At 43.7% G+C, this 18,847-nt stretch overlaps 1 protein-coding gene across 1 annotated transcript in view; it reads left to right on the top strand.

Annotated features, from left to right (window-relative positions):
- Positions 1 to 18,847, top strand: part of LOC135379037 (atlastin-3-like) — a 149,977-nt gene that overhangs the window by 80,303 nt on the left and 50,827 nt on the right. The window contains exon 8 of the mRNA XM_064612282.1: positions 16,759 to 16,830. Coding sequence (XP_064468352.1) covers positions 16,759 to 16,830 — 72 coding nt within the window. The remainder of the gene's footprint in view (positions 1 to 16,758; positions 16,831 to 18,847) is intronic.

Here is an 18,847-nt window from a genome sequence, read left to right on the forward strand (position 1 = left end):
GGTCTAAAATTTACGGTACCAGCTACTTCATTGTATGGTACCCTTGCACCTATTTTTACAGTTTATAAATATTGTGCTGAAATATGAAATTGCTGTAAAACTTGCATCCTGCACGACGTTACATTAAATGTGCTGCTTGCAGTTCTGCAGCGTTCTTGCTTCCTCACGTTCAAGTGAAAAGGCAAAAAGAGTGCTCCGAGACTTACTCTCACACAACCATTATTTTGGGGCCATGTCCTGACACTAAATGGTCACGAGCATACTTTTGAAAACTATAGCGGCACATAGGGAAACCGACGTTGCATTTGCACCGACCTTCTATTTCCAGTAGTTAAACGAGACCTAATTAGTACATCCACTTCGGATGTAGAACATGTTGTCATCCCTTATAACTGCAAAAATATGATTTCTCCAAGAATAAAAAAAATCAGCTATATGTACCGCACCTACTAGAAATTAAGCAGTGGTTGCCGAAAATATACTGGTATTTGTGTTTTATGTGATCTATGGCCCACATTTTCTTTTTGACCAGCTCTGCCAGTGTGAGAGCTCCTACGCTAGACTAGCTAATTCCTCCTCTTTGTCCTCCATGCGGTCACATATATGTTACACTACAAGGAAGCTAGCTGGTACCACAGTACCAAACAGGTGAATTAACATGAACACAATCACATAGCAGAGTGAATAACAACCACCATTATTGACTTAGTTTGCTTGGGTGATGGCAACTGAAGTTGGCATATTTCTTTCCTCAGATTTTTTTATTGGTTTGTTCCAGCTAAAAACAGAAGCCATACACTGAACAGCAGGGCATAATAAAACCCTCCATAAGCATCGCATTGCCTCTTTGGCTTTGGCAAGCATGGCTTTGCCTCCACAAGCATGACTTTGACATAATTGCTTTGTGCCGTGATAAAGGGTACTAGGATTATGTTCGCAGTACCATTTAAAACGTTGGCACCTATAGGGCTAGATTGCAGCACCCTATTGTGTGCAGATATGCCTGCAGAGCTGTAAGCTGTTCTTCCGGGTGAAAGAAAGCTTGAAGACTACAAACGTTGTGGCTCACTGCCAAAGAGATACGGTTGTAGAAGAAATTACTGGACATAAAGCACAGTGAGGCATGCTCCACCCAGGCCACAATGAGGTACAATTAATTTGAGCCACCTTCTGTTAATGCAGCAAAAACACCTATTTCCACTGAAAGAAAGACTGGGGGCTTTTTTTTCTGTTGCGGTTGAAGGGCACACGAGATCATAATAAATTGTTTCCAAAAGCTGCTGCGTCGCATTCTGACATGATATGAGCCAATATGGTCAGCTGATGCTATAAGATCTACAGAAAACACATCCCAGCAGATTCTGAACATGCTACAGGAGAGGGTATGCCCTTGAAATGATGAGATGTGTTCACTTTCCAGAGGACTTCAGGTATGTGAAAATAATCATAAATGTTGACAAAGCTGTTATGAAGCAGCGACTGCAACTAATCTGTAGAACTGGGTAGAACAGTTGAATGCAAAATTTGTTCAAAGTGTGCTATAGCGTCATACAGATGGGATATGAATGAGCTGACGAAACATTTTTCTTGCATAATAACAAATACACCTGTAGGTTCTCAAAATGGAAAAGCAGAGCTTCGATTTTTGCAGGAGAGAGCCGCAAAGGCATCTTTTATTATTTTTTTTTTTTGGTTCCTAGATGGCCTCAACTGACGAACAAGCTGCAGCACATTATGGTGACAATTTTTTGATTTTTTAAAGCAAAATAAACCTGTAGATTTTCAATATGTTGCAGGAGAGGACTAATTATGCAAATAAGATAAGATTTCTTTTAGACGACCTATATGTGAATACACTATGTGAAAAAAAGTAATTTTTTGCAAGTGCTTGATATTCTTTAACACTTGGTTAAACAATGAATATAGATCAGCTTGATATTTTTATGTGAAGCTAATCACAAGCAATCAGTTACAAGCATAAATAATCTGGGGCTCCTTCAAGAATGCTAATTTGTCAGAAATTTATTGTAAACTTGACCCCAAATGTGATCCGTTCTTGAGTTCTCACCACGTCACCAAATTTATTCTTGTTCTTCATACCCTTTGGGATGGCAGACCCGTGCTTCCCTTCTAACACCAGGCAAGGAATGCGCACAAATAATGTATATGTAGATGTCAGAAGGAAGCTCCTAAGGGAGAACTTCATATTTTGGCACAGTTTAATGCACCCCCATTGTTCAAGAAAGCAAAATGATGATTTACATTCGATATATGCATCGTCTAAAAAATGCGCACAATATTTTTCAGTGATATGTAAGAGAATCAAGCTACATCTCTGGCTGGTTTTGGCTGGAATAGCCCAGGTTGGCAGTTACACAAGCTGATGTATGTCAGCATTGAAAATATAAAGGAAAAAAGGCAATTCAAAATGCCTTACTTTTTCTGCAATCAAGATGTGAATTACATCGTTGAGTTGCAGGCTTCAGTGAAAAATCACTGCTTGTGATGTCAGTGCTGAGTGAGTACGGCACTGCTAGTGACGCAACATGTGATTTCAGTGTCTTTCACCCCACCCCACGTTATTTCGTGAGCAATTAGCATCAGAATCAATCAGCTTGCATGATGTACTTATGAAGGGTAACTTCATGTGTGCCGATAAACATACTGCAGTGCTAATTTACAATGTAGTTTGTGGCTTTGGAGTACACTCATATTCAGTATGCCATGTGAACTAGAGGAGCATTTTCTGCCATAAACATTCGATGAGCGAAGACCCCAAAAAATGTAAGCACTGTTTACGTGCCTTTGACAACCTGCATTTTTATTACTGAGAGGCTCTCTGCGTAGCTAGAGGGAAAGGGTGCTGGCAATGTGGCACATGTTCATAAGATGTAGAACCAGAGACAAAGAAAAAAGACAGTATATCATGATCTCAATCAGTCATTGTGTCCGTGTTTCTGTCTCCTGTTCTGCATTTGTTAATCTTTTTGTGTAGTTGCTGGATTTTAGCCCAACAGCAGGGGTCAGCAATTAGAGAACATCCAGAACATGCAAGGCATACATTTCCTCATTCTCCGCATTCCACATTCAAGTAACGTTGAGGAAGTAACCATACGAAGAAACAATACAACAGTGAAGCTGGCTTCAGTACACTACAACATGTCACATGTAACAATATACAGCATGCCTCAGTGTTTCCCAAACCGTGTGTCAGGACCCCCATTGAGGCCGCGAATGCAGAAACGGGGCCCAAGAGAAAGCAGGTGAAGTGAGCGCAATATGCCACAAAACCAAGGGAACTATCTCCCTACGACTGCCTTATATTGAATCAAGTGTGTCGCAGTATTCCTCACTATATCATGACGAGACCGTGGACCTTCATCAGACCCTACTTGCACGCACTAGTATAACATTCATATTTATTTATTTATTTATTTATTTCGAGAACCCCAAGGGTCCGGAGGGCATTACATGGGGGGTGGGAACTGGAGCGTAAGATACATTTACAGCAACTTGATAGACACAAACAACCAAGCAAAAAAGAACAACACAATTAGCAGTAAGTAAACAGTAAACTAAAGAAACGACGACAGTGCAAACTTATATGAAAACAAGTATTAAAGCGTGAAACAGGGAGTTCGTTCACATATAATTAACAAATATGATAAGGGGGAGGTGAAAAATTTCAAAGCAACTGACATACAAGCGTGGTGGTCTTATGAGTGGAGTGAACGGGAGAGGGTGTTACAAAATACTGTAAGCTGGATAATAGTTGTGAGAGGTGATGGGAGGCTGTTCCATTCGATGGAAAGAATGATCTGGATAATGCATTGGTAATACAATGAAAGCGTGTGACCTTATTAGTGTGGTCGATGCGAGGAAAAATGACACTCGGGCAGGTGATGGGCGGTTGCTGCGGTGGCAAGATGAAAAAGAACCAATGGAAGAGGGCTAACTTGGCAAGACGGCGACGATGTTCGAGTGAGCCGAGATTAAGATTTGATTTTAATGCGGTTACAGAGGTATCGAATTAGTAGTCGTTGGAAATGAAACGGGCAGCCCGATTCTGGATGGCTTCTATGGCGTCGCAGAGATACTTTTGGGGAGGGTCCCAAATAAGTGATGCATATTGCAGCTTGCTTTGTACAAGAGCCGTGAAGGTTAGGAGCTTAAGATGGAGGCCGCCAACCTGAGGGTGTGTCTAACAAAGCCTAGGGAGCGAGAAGCGTTAGTTATTATGTGGTTGATGTTCTCGTTCCAAGTTAGGTTGGAGGACAGGTGGATTCCAAGATATTTGTAAGAATCTGCTTGGGTTAATGTGATATTACTTAGAATGTAGGGGAAGGGATGAAGACAGGAGACCCCTCTTCGAGAAAACGACAAAATGCGACACTTTGCAATGTTCAGAGGTATTTGCCGCTCATTGCACCAACGAGGGATTAGTTAAAGGTCGCTTTGTAAGGTTAGTTGGTCAGAAGGAGAGAGGATTTGCCTGTACACTACACAGTCGTCAGCAAAGAGACGAATCGTGGAAGATATGCCTGAAGGAAGGTCATTAATATAGATATGGAAAAGGTGAGAGCCGAGGACTGAACCCTGAGGGACACCAGAAAGCACAGGTACATCTGGGGATAGGTGGTTGTTGCAAGTAACAAATAACGTACGATTAGTCAGAAATTGTGCTATCCAACGGACGACATACGGGTCGAGGTTAAGCAGATAGAGTTTGTATAGAACCTTAGAGTGCGGCACCATATCGAAGGCCTTGCGAAAGTCTGAGAAAGCGGCGTCAGTCTGATGATTATTGTCCGTGTGGAGAAAGATGTCGTGAACAAAACTGGCTACTTGTGTTTCACACGAAAAGAGCTTTCGAAACCCGTGCTGCAAGGGATAGAAGAAGCATTTTTCTTCGAGGTACTTAACTACGTTGGAGTATGGGTTCGAGAATTTTACATACTATAGAAGTGAGTGAAATGGGGCGGTAGTTATTAACGATGTGGCAGCTGCCTGCTTTGTGAATAGGGACAATCTTCGCCGTCTTCCAGTCCTGCGGTAAAGCAGAATCTTGGAGTGACTGAGTAAATATGCAACATAGAATCTTGCTGGAAATAGATCTCGTGTTGTATAGAACCTTCGGGTTAATAGAGTCCAGACCAGCACTTGACGACAGCTTAAGTGACCCAACGATTTTACAAATGCCATGTGTCCTGATATGAATGGGGACCATGGGTGAGGAGGCGATTACTGATAATGGAGTTTAGGTGTACCCGTTATCGGTGTTGCAAACGGATGAAAACAATGAAGCGAAAGCGTTGGCGCAGTCGTAGTCGGCAGGGGTCAGTTAGACTGGTAAGGCGGCATTTTGGCGGAGATAAAATTTTCCAAAACTGTTTTGCTTTATTTGCCAAGAGAGACGGGAGGTCGATGGTAAAGAACTTATGTGTCACTTCCTTGATCGAGCGCCTGTATTCCCGTTCACAGTAGTGAAATTTAGCCCGTGATACGTCGTCGCCAAGACTCTTTGCCTCCCTGAATAAACGCTTTTTCTTGGTTAGCAAGATTTTAAGACTTTTCGTGAACCAAGGATTGTGATCATAAGATTTCACTTTTATCTTTGGAACATTGTACTCGGTAAGGTAGCTTATGTTGTCACGAAAGAGGGACCAGTTATCCTCAATGGAGTGAGGCGAGGTGCCATGAAAGGAATTTTCATACAGAGCTTCAAGACCCTCGTTGATGACTTGGAAGTTAGCTCGAGCGTAGTCGTATATGGTTTTATTGTTAAATTTATGAACATTTGGACGACTTGAAGGGATATCGAAGAAAATGGCCTTGTGGTCACTGAGGCCATCAGTGACATGCAAAGAAGTGATGTGCTCAGGATGGGAGGTTAAAACCAAGTCAAGGGTTGACTGCGTGGCATGAGTTATTCGGGTAGGATGTGGAACGACATGCGATAGATTAAATGTAAGGCATAAATCCGCAAGCAGTGTCTCTTGTGAACTCCGGGAAAGATTGCAGTGGAGCAACTCCCAATTTATTGACCGTATATGTATCACCGTATATTGAAGGTAAAAAAAAAAAAAAAACAGCCTGGATCCACTGTGGAACCAGCCTGGAAAAGCCATCCTAGGCTGGGGCTAGGCTGGCCAAGGCTGTTTCCATGCTGGGTCTAGTGCTGTTTGAATTTCCATTCTGAAACCATCCAACTTCCACTCGGAAACCAGGATGGTTCCCTGCTGGAGCCGAGCTGGAAATGGGATATTCCAGCGACTCCGCTGGAATGTGCGAGATTGTTCACTGTGAGCACTGTGAGGATAATGTTGGCTTATATACGAGAAAAAAAAAAGCCGAAATTAATTTCACAAATGTTTGCAAACAATTTATGCCCAAATATAATAAAATAAATAAATAAAATATTAAAATAAATAAATAGTATAATAAAATAAATAAATAAAATAATAAAATAAATAAATAGTATAATAAAATAAATACCCAAAGGTGTGCAATGTTATGTACAGAACTCCACGTACATGAGTAGATGCAAAAAAAAATATTGTTGATTAGCTTCACGCTGCGAAACGTGACCTTTCCCGGTTTGTCAAACCGAAACTTTAGCCATAATGCTCTCATCGTAAAATGCGACCAACCGTCATCGGCATTAACTCAGAATCTGCTTTGAACTGGGAAACGTCGGTTGTTGTGTTGGCGTCTAAGGCGCAGCCTGGTAATTTAGGTGTTTCCTCCTACATTTCACCTTCGCCGACCATATAAAAGTGTGAACGTCTTTGCATTTGTGTAGTCGTGTGCTCTGTTATACATTTTGTTCCTGAATCCGTGCACGAGCTCTATTACGACAAAGGGTAAGCGGCATGTGTAGTACGGTTGATCCCCAAGTCCTAAATCTGAACCATGAGGTGCAGTAGCGACCCGATACTTATCTATAGTTATCTGAACTGCCTTCATGATGTGTCATTGTCCCGCTTGCACGGGACGGACTTTGTCGGACAGTTAAATGAAAACGAGCGACTGAGAAGTGACCTTTGTGATTTCGCACATGCCAAACTTTGCATCAAACTGTCACATTATCGTCTCTTAGTGTTGCCACTGTTGCTGCATGTACACTATTTGTAGTATGTCTATTATCATACCTGTTATGGGGTGTTAGTTATTGTTGTTAATATAAATATTTGAATTTACTGCTGATCGTCACTTTATTCATTTGTTATAGTGTGTTTCCAGTTTGTGTTTTGTGCAGCAATTTATCTTGTATAAGTTGCTTCTACTTGAGCGGAACCTCCTGCCTTGGAACATTAGTTCCAGCAGAAGGTACAAGCTGAAGTGGAAGCACTCCTACATCGGCACCCGATAATCCGGCTGGAGACACGCTGCATATCCAGCCTTGTTCCAGCCTGCGTCCACTGTGGAACCAGTTCTAGACCAGTCTTTCTCCGGCTGGATGCAGCCTGTTTCTAGCCTGGTACAAGCCCGTTTACAGGTTAGATCCAGTCAAATTCCAGGACGGAACCAGCCTGTTTCCAGGCTAGATCCAGTCATATTTTAGGCTGGAACCAGTCCAATAATCCAGCTGGAATGGCCACTGCATTTCCAGCTGGAATTTTTACTAGGGATATTACTGTATATGTATCAGGGCAGATTTCAAGCTTCCTGAGGGCGCACAGACGGTGATCTCAGTTGTCTCGCGACGTAACAGACGGAGAAAGACGCTGGCTGTCATACACACAGCCATCCCAGAGGCTATGCCCATCTTTGTTGAGGCACCCACGAATCCACAGGAAGACTGCCGAAGCTCTTCCACTCGTATTGAGTACCTGTAGCTTGAACTACAAACAGTTTGTGCACACTCCCCAAAATGAGAACAGCTGATTGCATATTTCATGGGCGCGGCCATGCGAGCCGAGAAGGACAGTTCAACAGAGGAGCAATTTTAGGTAAGTTCGAACGGGGCGCCAGTCGTCGGTGCAACAATTTCCAGAGTGAACCGAGCTCGATCAGCTCAGATAACGCTTTTTTCGTTCTTTTTCTTTTTAGTATTATTTATTATTATTTTTGATTCATTTCCAATTCTAATTCCAATTCCAGCTCAACCGCTCAGCGCGCTGACACTAGTGCAACGTAGAGTCAATAAATCTCTCGCTTCCTCGCTTCCCTAAGGAGAAGAGTACTTCAAGTATATTCGTGTTTTGTGATTCCTTTTTCCCTCTCTACGTTCCAGAAACATACGGTTTCTGAGCCAAGACAATATAGTTGCGAGCTCAGTTGACATACAGAAGTGTCCCGTACCGTGAAGACCACCACCCCCACCACCCCAAACGTGCACTCTTAAAAATGAACTTCACCACATAGCACGCTCCTAGCCAACCATCATCCCGAGTGACATCGTTCTCTCCCCTGATTTGTTGAAAGCGGGAGGCGTACGCCTTTTTGTGACACTTATGTAGAAATGTTAATTGTCACAAAAAGGCGGACGCCTCCTGTTTTCAAAATCTCAGGGGAGAGAACGATGTCACTCGGGATGATTGTTGGCTAGGAGCGTGCTATGTGGTGAAGTTCATTTTTAAGAGTGTGGTTGCCACGGTTTCGGTTTTGGCCAATTTGCATGTCAAAATTCAGGGATGGATATTTTAATACACGTACGTGTTTCAAAATTTTTAAACGAGGCGTGGGTTTTAACTATGACAGTCTCCCATATCGGTATCTGGCTTTTGTTCAAGACGTCCTTATTAGAGTTAATTAATGAATTTAATCGATTAGTCATTCTTGTTAGTCATTATAGTCTTTCTTGGAAAAGATACGCGTCCGTAGAACTCAACTGTGAAAATGTCGTACTCTCGTGACTTTTTTATAAAAATTTGTCCAAGCTGAAACACACCCACAAAATAAACGGGGTGCCACAAACGCATACTTCGTGGTCGTAGCCATTTTTAATAGAGATTTTTTTAAATAAAACAACTAGGACTACGTGTACATTAGTTTCGCACTTACGCGTATGCGAGTGGAGGAAAACCTTATCTGCAAGGTATTTTGGCATTCTAATCTCCATAATTCACTACGATGTTTTTTTTTTTTTATGAAGCTGTTTTTCTTTCTTTCGAGAAACAGAAAGAGCAGAATTGCTGCAATCGTTTTAGATATGAGATGAATCCTTCATCTGTATGCTTCAAATTATTATCCAGAGAGGTGACATTTGTTTTTAGTGCACCGTTTCAGGCTTTCCATTATGGAGATACCTCGCTTGCACTAACTCGGAAGTCGGCAAGGGGGAGCGAGCCTTGACGTAACCTAACCCAACCTAACCTAACCTAATCTGAAGGAGAGCACTGCGGGACGTGGAGTTAGAGATTGAGAAGTACGGCATATACAAAGAGGTCCTCGGAGGGAAAATTCGGGGGGAGGCTAGGGGGCAGTGCCAGCACCGTGAAAACTCGAGGAGCGGTGGACTGTTCCCCATGCCCCCACACTCCGATTTATACCGAAACTAAACAGGAGCAGCTTTCCAAGCTAGGGCTCCGGAACGAACCGACAGCAGTAAAAAACAATAAAGAAAAAGAACAAAGAAAAGAGGAAGGAAGCACAAAAAAGGTATATTCGCTTGAACCGCAACGGCACAAAAAACATTGCAAACACGTTTTTCTTTTGCCGGCCATCGGCATTTAGCAGCCGTTCTGAACCCTGTTGTGGATTATAGGCTCAAATAATGACAAATGAGCAAGCAAGCATCCTCGCTGCTCATCTGTTGGTCGATCGTCTCTCGGTTATTCGTTCCTTCATCATCATCTGTTGGTGTTTTACGTCGTTTGAAGTGAAAATTGTTGCGCCTACCACTAGCGCCACATTCGCGTTCAAATTGCTCCTCTGTTGAACTGTCCTTGTCGGCTCGCATGGCCACGCCCATGAAATCGGCAATCAGCTGTTCTCGTTTTCTGGAGTGTCCACCAAACTGTTCACAGTTCAAGGTACATATACTTAATCCGAGTGGGAGCCTCGGCGGTCTTCCTGTGGATTCGTGGGTGCATCAACGAGGATGGGCATAGTTTTCGGGATGGCTGTGTGTGCGACAGCTGATATCTGTGCGCTGAATTGAACTTCTATTTTTTAAAAACAACTTCAATATATTGGAGTTGTAGCGAGATAGTTTCCTTGGTTTTGTCGCATATTGCGTTCACTTCATCTGCTTTTTCTTTTCGCCATGTGGTGTAACCCCCGCATTGACTATTGCGGCCTCCCTAAGGTTTATGTGTCAGTTTTGGAAACACTGATATTGTTACATGTGACACATTGTAGTGTACTGCAGCCAGGTTCACTGTTTGACTGATAATTTGCACGGTTACTTCTTTAGTATTACTTCAATTACTTTCATCTGATACTGTACCATTAAATAGGATAGGAATCCATTATGGTTTAGAATTATTTTTCCTTTGCAATGTTCCCACACTGATCTTGGTGACAAGTTGTCTCTCATTAAATTCCTTTTGAGTTGTATTTCACACTGCTTACAGCATAATGTAAGAATGAGAAAATGTATACTTCACATGTTCTCAGCATCCTCTACAGCAACTGCTCCTGGGCTTAAAATCCAGAAACTACACACGAAAAAAAAAAAAAAAAAAGAAATACAAATGTAGAACAGACGACACATCAAAAAGGACACGACAAAATGATTGGGACTGTGTTATGCTATAAATTTTTTTTGTGTGTGTCTTTCTGGTTCTGCATTTTTGTGAACATGTGCCATGTTGCCGGCACCCTTCCCTCTTGACACAAAAACACCCTCAGACATAAAAATGCAGACAAAAAGTAGAGAACTCCAACTTAACATAACAAGAGAGAACAAAGATGGGGACACAGGAAGCTTCTAGAGTCTTGGCACATACGCAGTGACCCCTCGGTTTGTAACAAAAACCGTGACCCCTCCCCAAACAATACTTCCATTTCCTTAAACAGCGGCCGGTTGTGCAATCTCTCATTCAGTTTGGCACTGATGATGTCCGTCGCATGGCGGATGAAACGTCTGAGTAAACCTTGTTATTTTGTTATGTTAAGTCGGAGTTCTCTACTTTTTTGTCTACTTATGTCGTCTCCCGGCTTTTGGAGTATTTTTGCATAAAGATGCAGGTTGTGAGATGCACATAAACACTGCTTACATTGCTAACCTGTCTGTCACAAGACATGTGAAAGGATTGCCAAATTAAAATTCAATAATACAAAAATGATTCTGAAATACATAATTCCAATAGAAGGGAGAGTAGCGACTCGTCTCTACACGGACACGTGGCAAGATTTGATATCTCTGCTTGTTGGACATATAAAGCAAATACTGTGCCAAAATTGGGTTACCTACATGACATACTGCATCTGCTGAGATATGTTGCGGGAGAAATACTCCTGAAGCGATTAAAGGAACTGCATACGAGTACATATGCTTTGCAAAGTTGTTCCAAAGTTCCAAGTAGTTGTTACAAAGTATGTTCGTGTTGAATTGGCAAAGGCATTAGTCATCTCATAAAAGAAACTAGTGAGAAATGCGAAGCCGCAAGCACTGTTGCATGGCCATGTTCACAATGGGCAGTGACACTTTTCACTTTGCGTACTGACTATGCTCAATGAGTGGTTTGCAGTGTTTATGATTGATGTAGGCCATGGGAACTACCGATAAACTTTGCAGAGCGCGCAATGATATCTTTTGTGAACAAGACAAACCTCAGTATATTCCGACGTAATTTTGATCCTACAATTGATTGAGTTGACGGTTTCAGGTATTTAAGTATGCACCTCTCTTCTGATATTTAGTGGAAATCACACAGTAGTTACGCATCCTCTAAGCCTCTTAAAAAATTGTCTTCTTGAAGTGGACACGAAAACTACCTTTCGCAGACAGTACGCTGCTGGCATACAAAACCCTTGTACAAAGTGCCTTAGAAACGGTACAAATGACAACATACTGTTCATCATAAAAACAAATGACATCGCACTGTTCAACAGAGCCACCAATTTGGTGCAGCTGAGCTACGCTCAAAGCTAGGGGGGACGAATTCGCATCAAAAAGGCGCGGTCTTGAGGGGATTACGGTGGTCTCTGAGAGAGCATGCGACTTTCGGTCCTACTTTCCTTTCAAGAGGAGAAAGCGAACAAGTGCCCTTTCCTGAATCCCAGCCCTTCCCTTCCGATTTGTTTTGGTATCAGTCTGTCTACCAATGTCATGATGACATTTATATTCTGTTGAGTTTCTTACGTGCTGTCCGGGACATGTATGTATGTAGGTAGGTATGCCAAGAATTTTTTATTATTAACCTTTTTTGTAATTTGAATCCCTCGAAAAACCATTGCACAGCACCAGAACACAAAGGCTACATCATGACCCAGTTTCACAAAACTTTTCAGCATCTGAACTGAGATGAACGGTCATTAAACTATCTGCTTCACTAAAGGAGTTATTCCTGAAGTATTCACCACATCACCGATGGAAAAAAAGAAGTGTCTGTTAAGTGCAAGAATTGGCAACCCTTGATATTGGTTCAGTTAACCAGAGTTGGTGAAACAGGGCCTATGGAAGTCACCGAAACATTGATCACATCACAAACCAAAGTTTGTAAAAAAAATTGGGTGCTATCATGAAGTTTTGGCAATTGTGAGTAGCATTTGAACTGCTGCCTATGTAGCTGCAGCATAACTACAAGTAATTCAGAAAAAGTAGTACAAAATTTGAGGGTGCTCTACTCTATCTTCCTCTGCATGGTACTAAAAGCTGTGATGATTCCAAGTGCTCATCCTCTTGGCCCAGATTCTGCAGCAGATTTATCAGCCATTTGTGTTCCTATTTGTGGTACTGTGGCAAATTAGCCACTCCACCCACATACCAGCATTCCTAGGTTACACATAACATGTAGTTGAAGTGTATACGAAGAGGAGAGTCAAGTCCTGTAGATCACATAAACAACATACAGAAACCGACACTGAAGATCTTTGTTTAAGTTTAATTTGTACAAGCTTTCGCGTGGAGGTCCACGCTTTCTCACGTAGGACCTGAGGAAGCGTGGACCTAGAAGCGAAAGCTTCTACAAATTAAACAAAAACCTTCAGTGTCGGTTTCTGTATTTTGTTTATGTAACATGTAGTTATAAGAGTGGTTTAAACCGCCTCGCAGAAGCTGCAGATGTTGTTCATCAACTTTATTTTCAGATGGACAGGGAGTTTTATTGCCTGGGACGATACTCTACCCCATAACTGCTTGTGGTGTGAGGAAGGAAATAATGTCCCATGGAGTCCAAAATTGCCAAAAGAGATTTGAGAGCACGCATTCGTGGGCTCGATTTAGCCATAAGCCAAGCAATTTTATCTGAAAACGGCAGTTCGGAAAGCTTGGTAGTGTGGGCAGTGACACAGAATATACTCTGGGTCTTCTACAGCACTGCAGTGACAGTATCTGAGACAGTCAACTTGCCTGAGATGGTAATGACAATGAGCTGTAAATGCCCCATTGAGTCACAGTCCATGAGTCACAGTGAACCATCTTGGCGAGAAGTGTTTTGTGGCATCCAAAAACCAAGCTCTGGGTCAACATTGCTCAGTATAGACGGGGGGAAAATGTCAGTTGTCCATTGACAGGAAGACTATTTATACAATCCATTGGTGTTGGTGAACGAGATCTGCTGTCTACATGACCACTAACAGTCCTTTGCTATCTTTCACTCTGATTTAATTAAACACCTCCCTCATGTGACGGTGTTCCCGGCACTGTTTTACCTTGCTGAACCACTTTTCGCGGCTCTTATCAAACATAACATTAGCGGTTCTTCGTAGGCTGAGGCCGAGGAACGCAAGATACGTTTACATGATGTTTGCGTGATTACCGTCGTGACAAATGGTCGACACAGCAGTTTTGCGGTACGTTTTATAAGTTGCTCATCCTGGGCGTTTTTCGCTACCCGATTTCCTGTCCAAAACAGCTACGACTGCATCAATGTCACTTCACCCATGAATTCCTTCATGAGTTGCACGCGCGTGTTAGCACACCAAGTCGTTACACGTCTGAAATATAAATACCTGACGAAATCGGCAGAAGAAACATATGCCTTGTTAGAGCTTGCAGTGATTATCCTTTTTGTGCAGCACATCCCGCAACACCATACGGCTCCGTCGTTACTCCATTTTCTCAAATAGCCTCGTCCTCAATGGTAGCCGAACGGCCTAACCGCTGAAGCGTTGTTTTCCTAGTATTCATACGCGTAGTTATTTACGCCTGTAACTTAATTAAATTAATGAATAATTGAGAGATACATGCTGAATCCGACACAGAATTGCATAAGGACTCGTTATTTTGGAGTGTGACCCTCTTAAACAGATTTCCTCACGTAAAACCATGCTTAACACTGGACAGCATAGACCCATTGTGATTTATTCTGACAGCTTGGATTTAATTTGAAGGGTGGATTTCTTAGCGTGGATTTCAAAAGTTTTATTATTAAGAGTGGATAACAGGGTACACCCGTGCACGAAAAGTCAGAGGAAGATACGGAGGTTGACGAGAGCGTTAGCGACCATGACAACGAAAAGCGTGCTGATGTGACATCCTGGGCTGACGCTATCATGGACGAAAGGCTTCTTCGGAGCGGCGCAGCGGGTTCGCAGGGATACTAGCCAGGTCGGGTGGAACCGTGTGATGAAGCGTCGGAAAAACGCAGCATCCCAATTGAGCGCAGCAGTCACTAGAAACGGTCGTCTAAGCAGGAGTGGGGCCGAGGGGCCTCTTTCCCAGGCAGAGCCAAGTACCCAGTGAGACTACCGCCACAGTCCTGTCCTGCATCATGCGCTACTCCAAAGGAACTTGTGTTTGTGAGCTTCTCCTTCTGTCGGCAGCAGATGCCGAGAATCTATGCCGGGAGGACAAGCTATTCTCTGACTGCCGCTCCGGAGATCAGAAAGTGGTGACGCGAGGAAGAGCGCCGATCACGTGGCACCAGTGAGCGGTGACGTTCGCTGCCGCCTAAGCGTCAGCCGGCAGAAAACTGACTGGTGCGAGTACAAGGTTACGGCCACGAAACCTTTTTCTTTCTTTCTTTTTTTTTTGCGATCCACACGTTCGCGTCCTTCGTCATTAAACAGTCCCAAAATGATGGAACTAATATATTTTTCTATATTATTAATTTATCAGCTAACTATCGTAAGTCCTAGTTCGTGTTACAGGATTAAAATGTATTTAATATGCCACGTAAAACGATTGTCGCGCTGCAATATCGCTCGTAAAAAATCGCGGTGATCGTTGGGCGGTATTCTATGCAGGCAGCGCGTCAGAAACAGGGGGCTCGGGCGGCTCTGTCTGATCTCGGCACCGTTGAACAAGCATTCTCGAATGTAGGTGGCTACGCTCTCACAGTATCCGCGCTCGATCTGATCGGATCCGCTTGGAAACCTTCCAAAAAGATGAGGCTGCAAAGTAGTTTTAATAACGACGGCTAATATGTAGTTAAACTGGTAATTACACCTCAGTTTCAAGGTGTCGGTAGTGATTTTAGTTAAAGGGGTTGAGAAACCACACGGATAGACCTTTGTCTCTGGCAGAGTCTGTTCGCCTTAGTCCACGCACTCCGTACTCAAAGTCCCACCTCCCACCTCCTATTATTTTTTATGCTACAGGGTTTTAAAAATCTCGCATTTTTGAGGCTCCCGCCGACCGTGGCGCCAAACGGTGCCAGGCAGCTCCATGAAGTCGGCGGGAAGTGACGCCTTGACCGGTTGCTCTATGGCTCTACGTCATAGCCCTTCCGCTCATTTCACTTCGCCGCGTCGCGTCCCAGCGCTCGCCGCGGCCCTATTTACAGACGTCGTCATGAGAACGGGAACTCCGCACTTCCGTGGCGCGCTCGGTACTACGTCATACCGAGATCGGGCGAGGAGGAGGCGAGCCAAGAGTGAAAGGATCTCCTCATATTCGAAGCGTCATAACTCCGTGGCGCGGAAGCGCAGCGTGAAAGGGTTTCGACGGAGATGTTTGGCACCAATAGATCTACATTTCAAACATCATTTTGTGTAATATTTGGATTTGGATTCACAACCCCTTTAAGCAACGAAAGAGCAACCCGTCTCAGATCGATATTGCAAAGAAAGAGGGTGCATAGCGGGAAACGCAATCCTGTTAATCGTAGGCCAACTGTTTGTTCAGCTGTCTAGGCAGGAATCTTTTTCGTGACAAATTCATATGCATGCATATACGGCGGAAAATAAGCTGCTCCTCAATGCTCGCATGCAGTCTAAGTGGCTTCCAACGTAATTTTTTTCAATCACAGCAAAAAAAAAAAAAGAGAGAGAGAGAGAGAAAAAACGGGGGCGCAGCAGCACTCAATAAATGACTTAATCCAAACGAGTGGTGGAGGTGGTTGTCCCAAAACCGAACAGGTGTAGAAAGTGTCCTAGCAAAGTATGAGAAGTGGTGGTAAGTAGGAGATATATAGAGGAGAGCTCTACTTAAAAGGAGGATAAAAAAGACGTGACAGGCTGAGAACATCCTGCCTATGAGTGTGACGGATGTGGAAGTGCATTAGAGAGTGTGGAAAGGATGGGCAATAGAAATGGACATGGGTCTGTACTGGTCTCCCGCTGAAATCCAACTATAGCGAGACGTACGACAAGTAGCACACGTGGTTTATAAATATAATCAGTATTCATCTATTTTATTTGCCAGACATGTGCTGGAAACGTTCGTAACCAAAGGGTGGTTTATTGTTTCTTTTACATGACCAGCAAGCCGCGTACGTCCACAACCAGAAGGTCCTGAAGAGTATTGACCATGAATATGAATCAGCCATGGAAGACGTAAGTTGCAACCTCATTCCACGCATGGCTTCTGTTTCCGACGATTGGCGAACACAAAGCGACAGTGGCAGTGAGCGGTCTACGAACATAGACAGATCCTCGTACAGCGAATGAATAAGCCTCGATTTAGTAGTGCGTGAAGTCTGTGTGACAAATATATCGGAAAACACAAATGCCGGGCACAGAAGGAAGAATATTGAAGCAACCGTTGGTAGAATTTCATTCTGCCACACCACAGTGCTCAGTGTGACTTTTAAGACCAACGAACGAATCTCACTTTCATTGGTCCGTGCAGCTCGTCACGTATTTTCATGAAACAGTTCCCTTAGAAGTCGGCCCAGGACGCACATTCCCCCAGGGCGTCAGTCGTGACGTTGCCCACATACGTGAGGCCGACAACGGCTAGCCCTATCGCCACCACCATGAAACAGTCATGGTGACAGTTTTAGGTGAGCCATGAGCTGGTGCTAATGAAACGAACAATGCAAAACACGCCACTAACGCGCACAATAGCAAGTTGCATTTTTTTGTTAACTACCGGCGGTTGCACCAAAGGGCCGCCAGTGAGAATCGAAGGCATAACCTCCGATTCCTAGAATTCGTACAATTTTAATACCGTTGCTTCAGAATTCCATCCCGTTGCTGATGGGCGATTCCACGCGAAATGATCCAGCGGACCTGCTCGGCCCCCACAAAACGATCCCGGATTTTTACGAATTTTTTTTTTAGCAGTCCCTAATAGTGCAAAATGACACACCACGAAACATTTCTTCCCAAATCTCAATGTGGCGGGTGCTAGACACGAGCAAAGTTCGCACCGCAGGCGAAAACCGTGCCTGGCGTGAACGGCAGGTGCGGCTCATAGAAAGCACCTAGAACTGTGCGGTTTTCTTCTGCGTATAGCGGAAGCTATGCTCTACACAGCGTCCAAATCCCGGTGGTCGTGCTGTAATCGGTGCAGATGGGTAGAAATCCAGCGAACCGGTAGATTCTTGCCTGTTGTCCCGTTTCGTCGCCGTGTTCGTGAACCTCCCATTTCTGTAACCGGTCTGAAGCCAAGATAACTTTGTTCACATAATCCCCTCCACACTCTAACAAAGCAGCCATTCACTCCGGCCGTAGAAGCCCGTACGGAACCTTTCTTCCCTCCGGGCTGTTGACCCACAATTCGCATGAACCTTTAAACACGTCACACCTAACCCTTTAAATATCATGCCAATGATGAGGACGGTGCCCAGAAGAAGAACAGTCGGTGTTCGAAATATCGGCGGCTTCTGTCCTGAGGCAACTCCCTTTCTGTAATCGGTGCAGGTATACAAAGGCCGGAAGTTTCGCAATTTTCCTCTTACTTCGCGATTTTTTGTGGCAAATCAAACCATTAAATTTTGATGAATATTTTTTCCTGCCAAGGCCCCAAGGAACACTTCAACAGGAAAAATCGCCAGACACGTAACTTTCATAGTCATTGCAGGAAAACAAAGAGGGAGTATGCGAGTTTTCCAAAATTCGCTACAATCGAGCGTAAAACACGCAATGAAGAGGTCGGAAGAGACGCCCGAAACCAACGCAGTTTTATAGAACGAGCCTTCCTCTACAACATATTAAACAATCTCGAGGGTGTTTTTTCGCATACGGGAGAAAATATTCTTTTTGTAGTAGAGGGTATTGCAACCACAGTGACCCACGTTGCGTGTATCCAGTGGGGTGCCATATTTTTTTCTTGGGCTCCTGTTTTAATTCATTTTATTTTTAATTTTTCTCTGGTCTGGTTTGGTTTTAATGAGCAAGCAATATGCCGTGGCACAGACTTCTGCAAGGTAACCATAATCCTTGCTTCCGTAGCATAACACGCGTATTGCAATCCTGGGTGGTTAAGTTTATGGCATTGTTTCCGGTGTGCGCTGTGCCGGCAACGGAGATTGGGGATTAGTGGTGATGGGCAGGTCTAAGTAATACTTTTTGTCGTGTGAGCTAAAGCCCTGCGCGGATGAGCTCTTTGACATCCGCATCCTATCCG

The sequence above is a fragment of the Ornithodoros turicata genome, chromosome 1 (assembly GCF_037126465.1).
Source record: "Ornithodoros turicata isolate Travis chromosome 1, ASM3712646v1, whole genome shotgun sequence".
NCBI lineage: Eukaryota > Metazoa > Arthropoda > Arachnida > Ixodida > Argasidae > Ornithodoros > Ornithodoros turicata.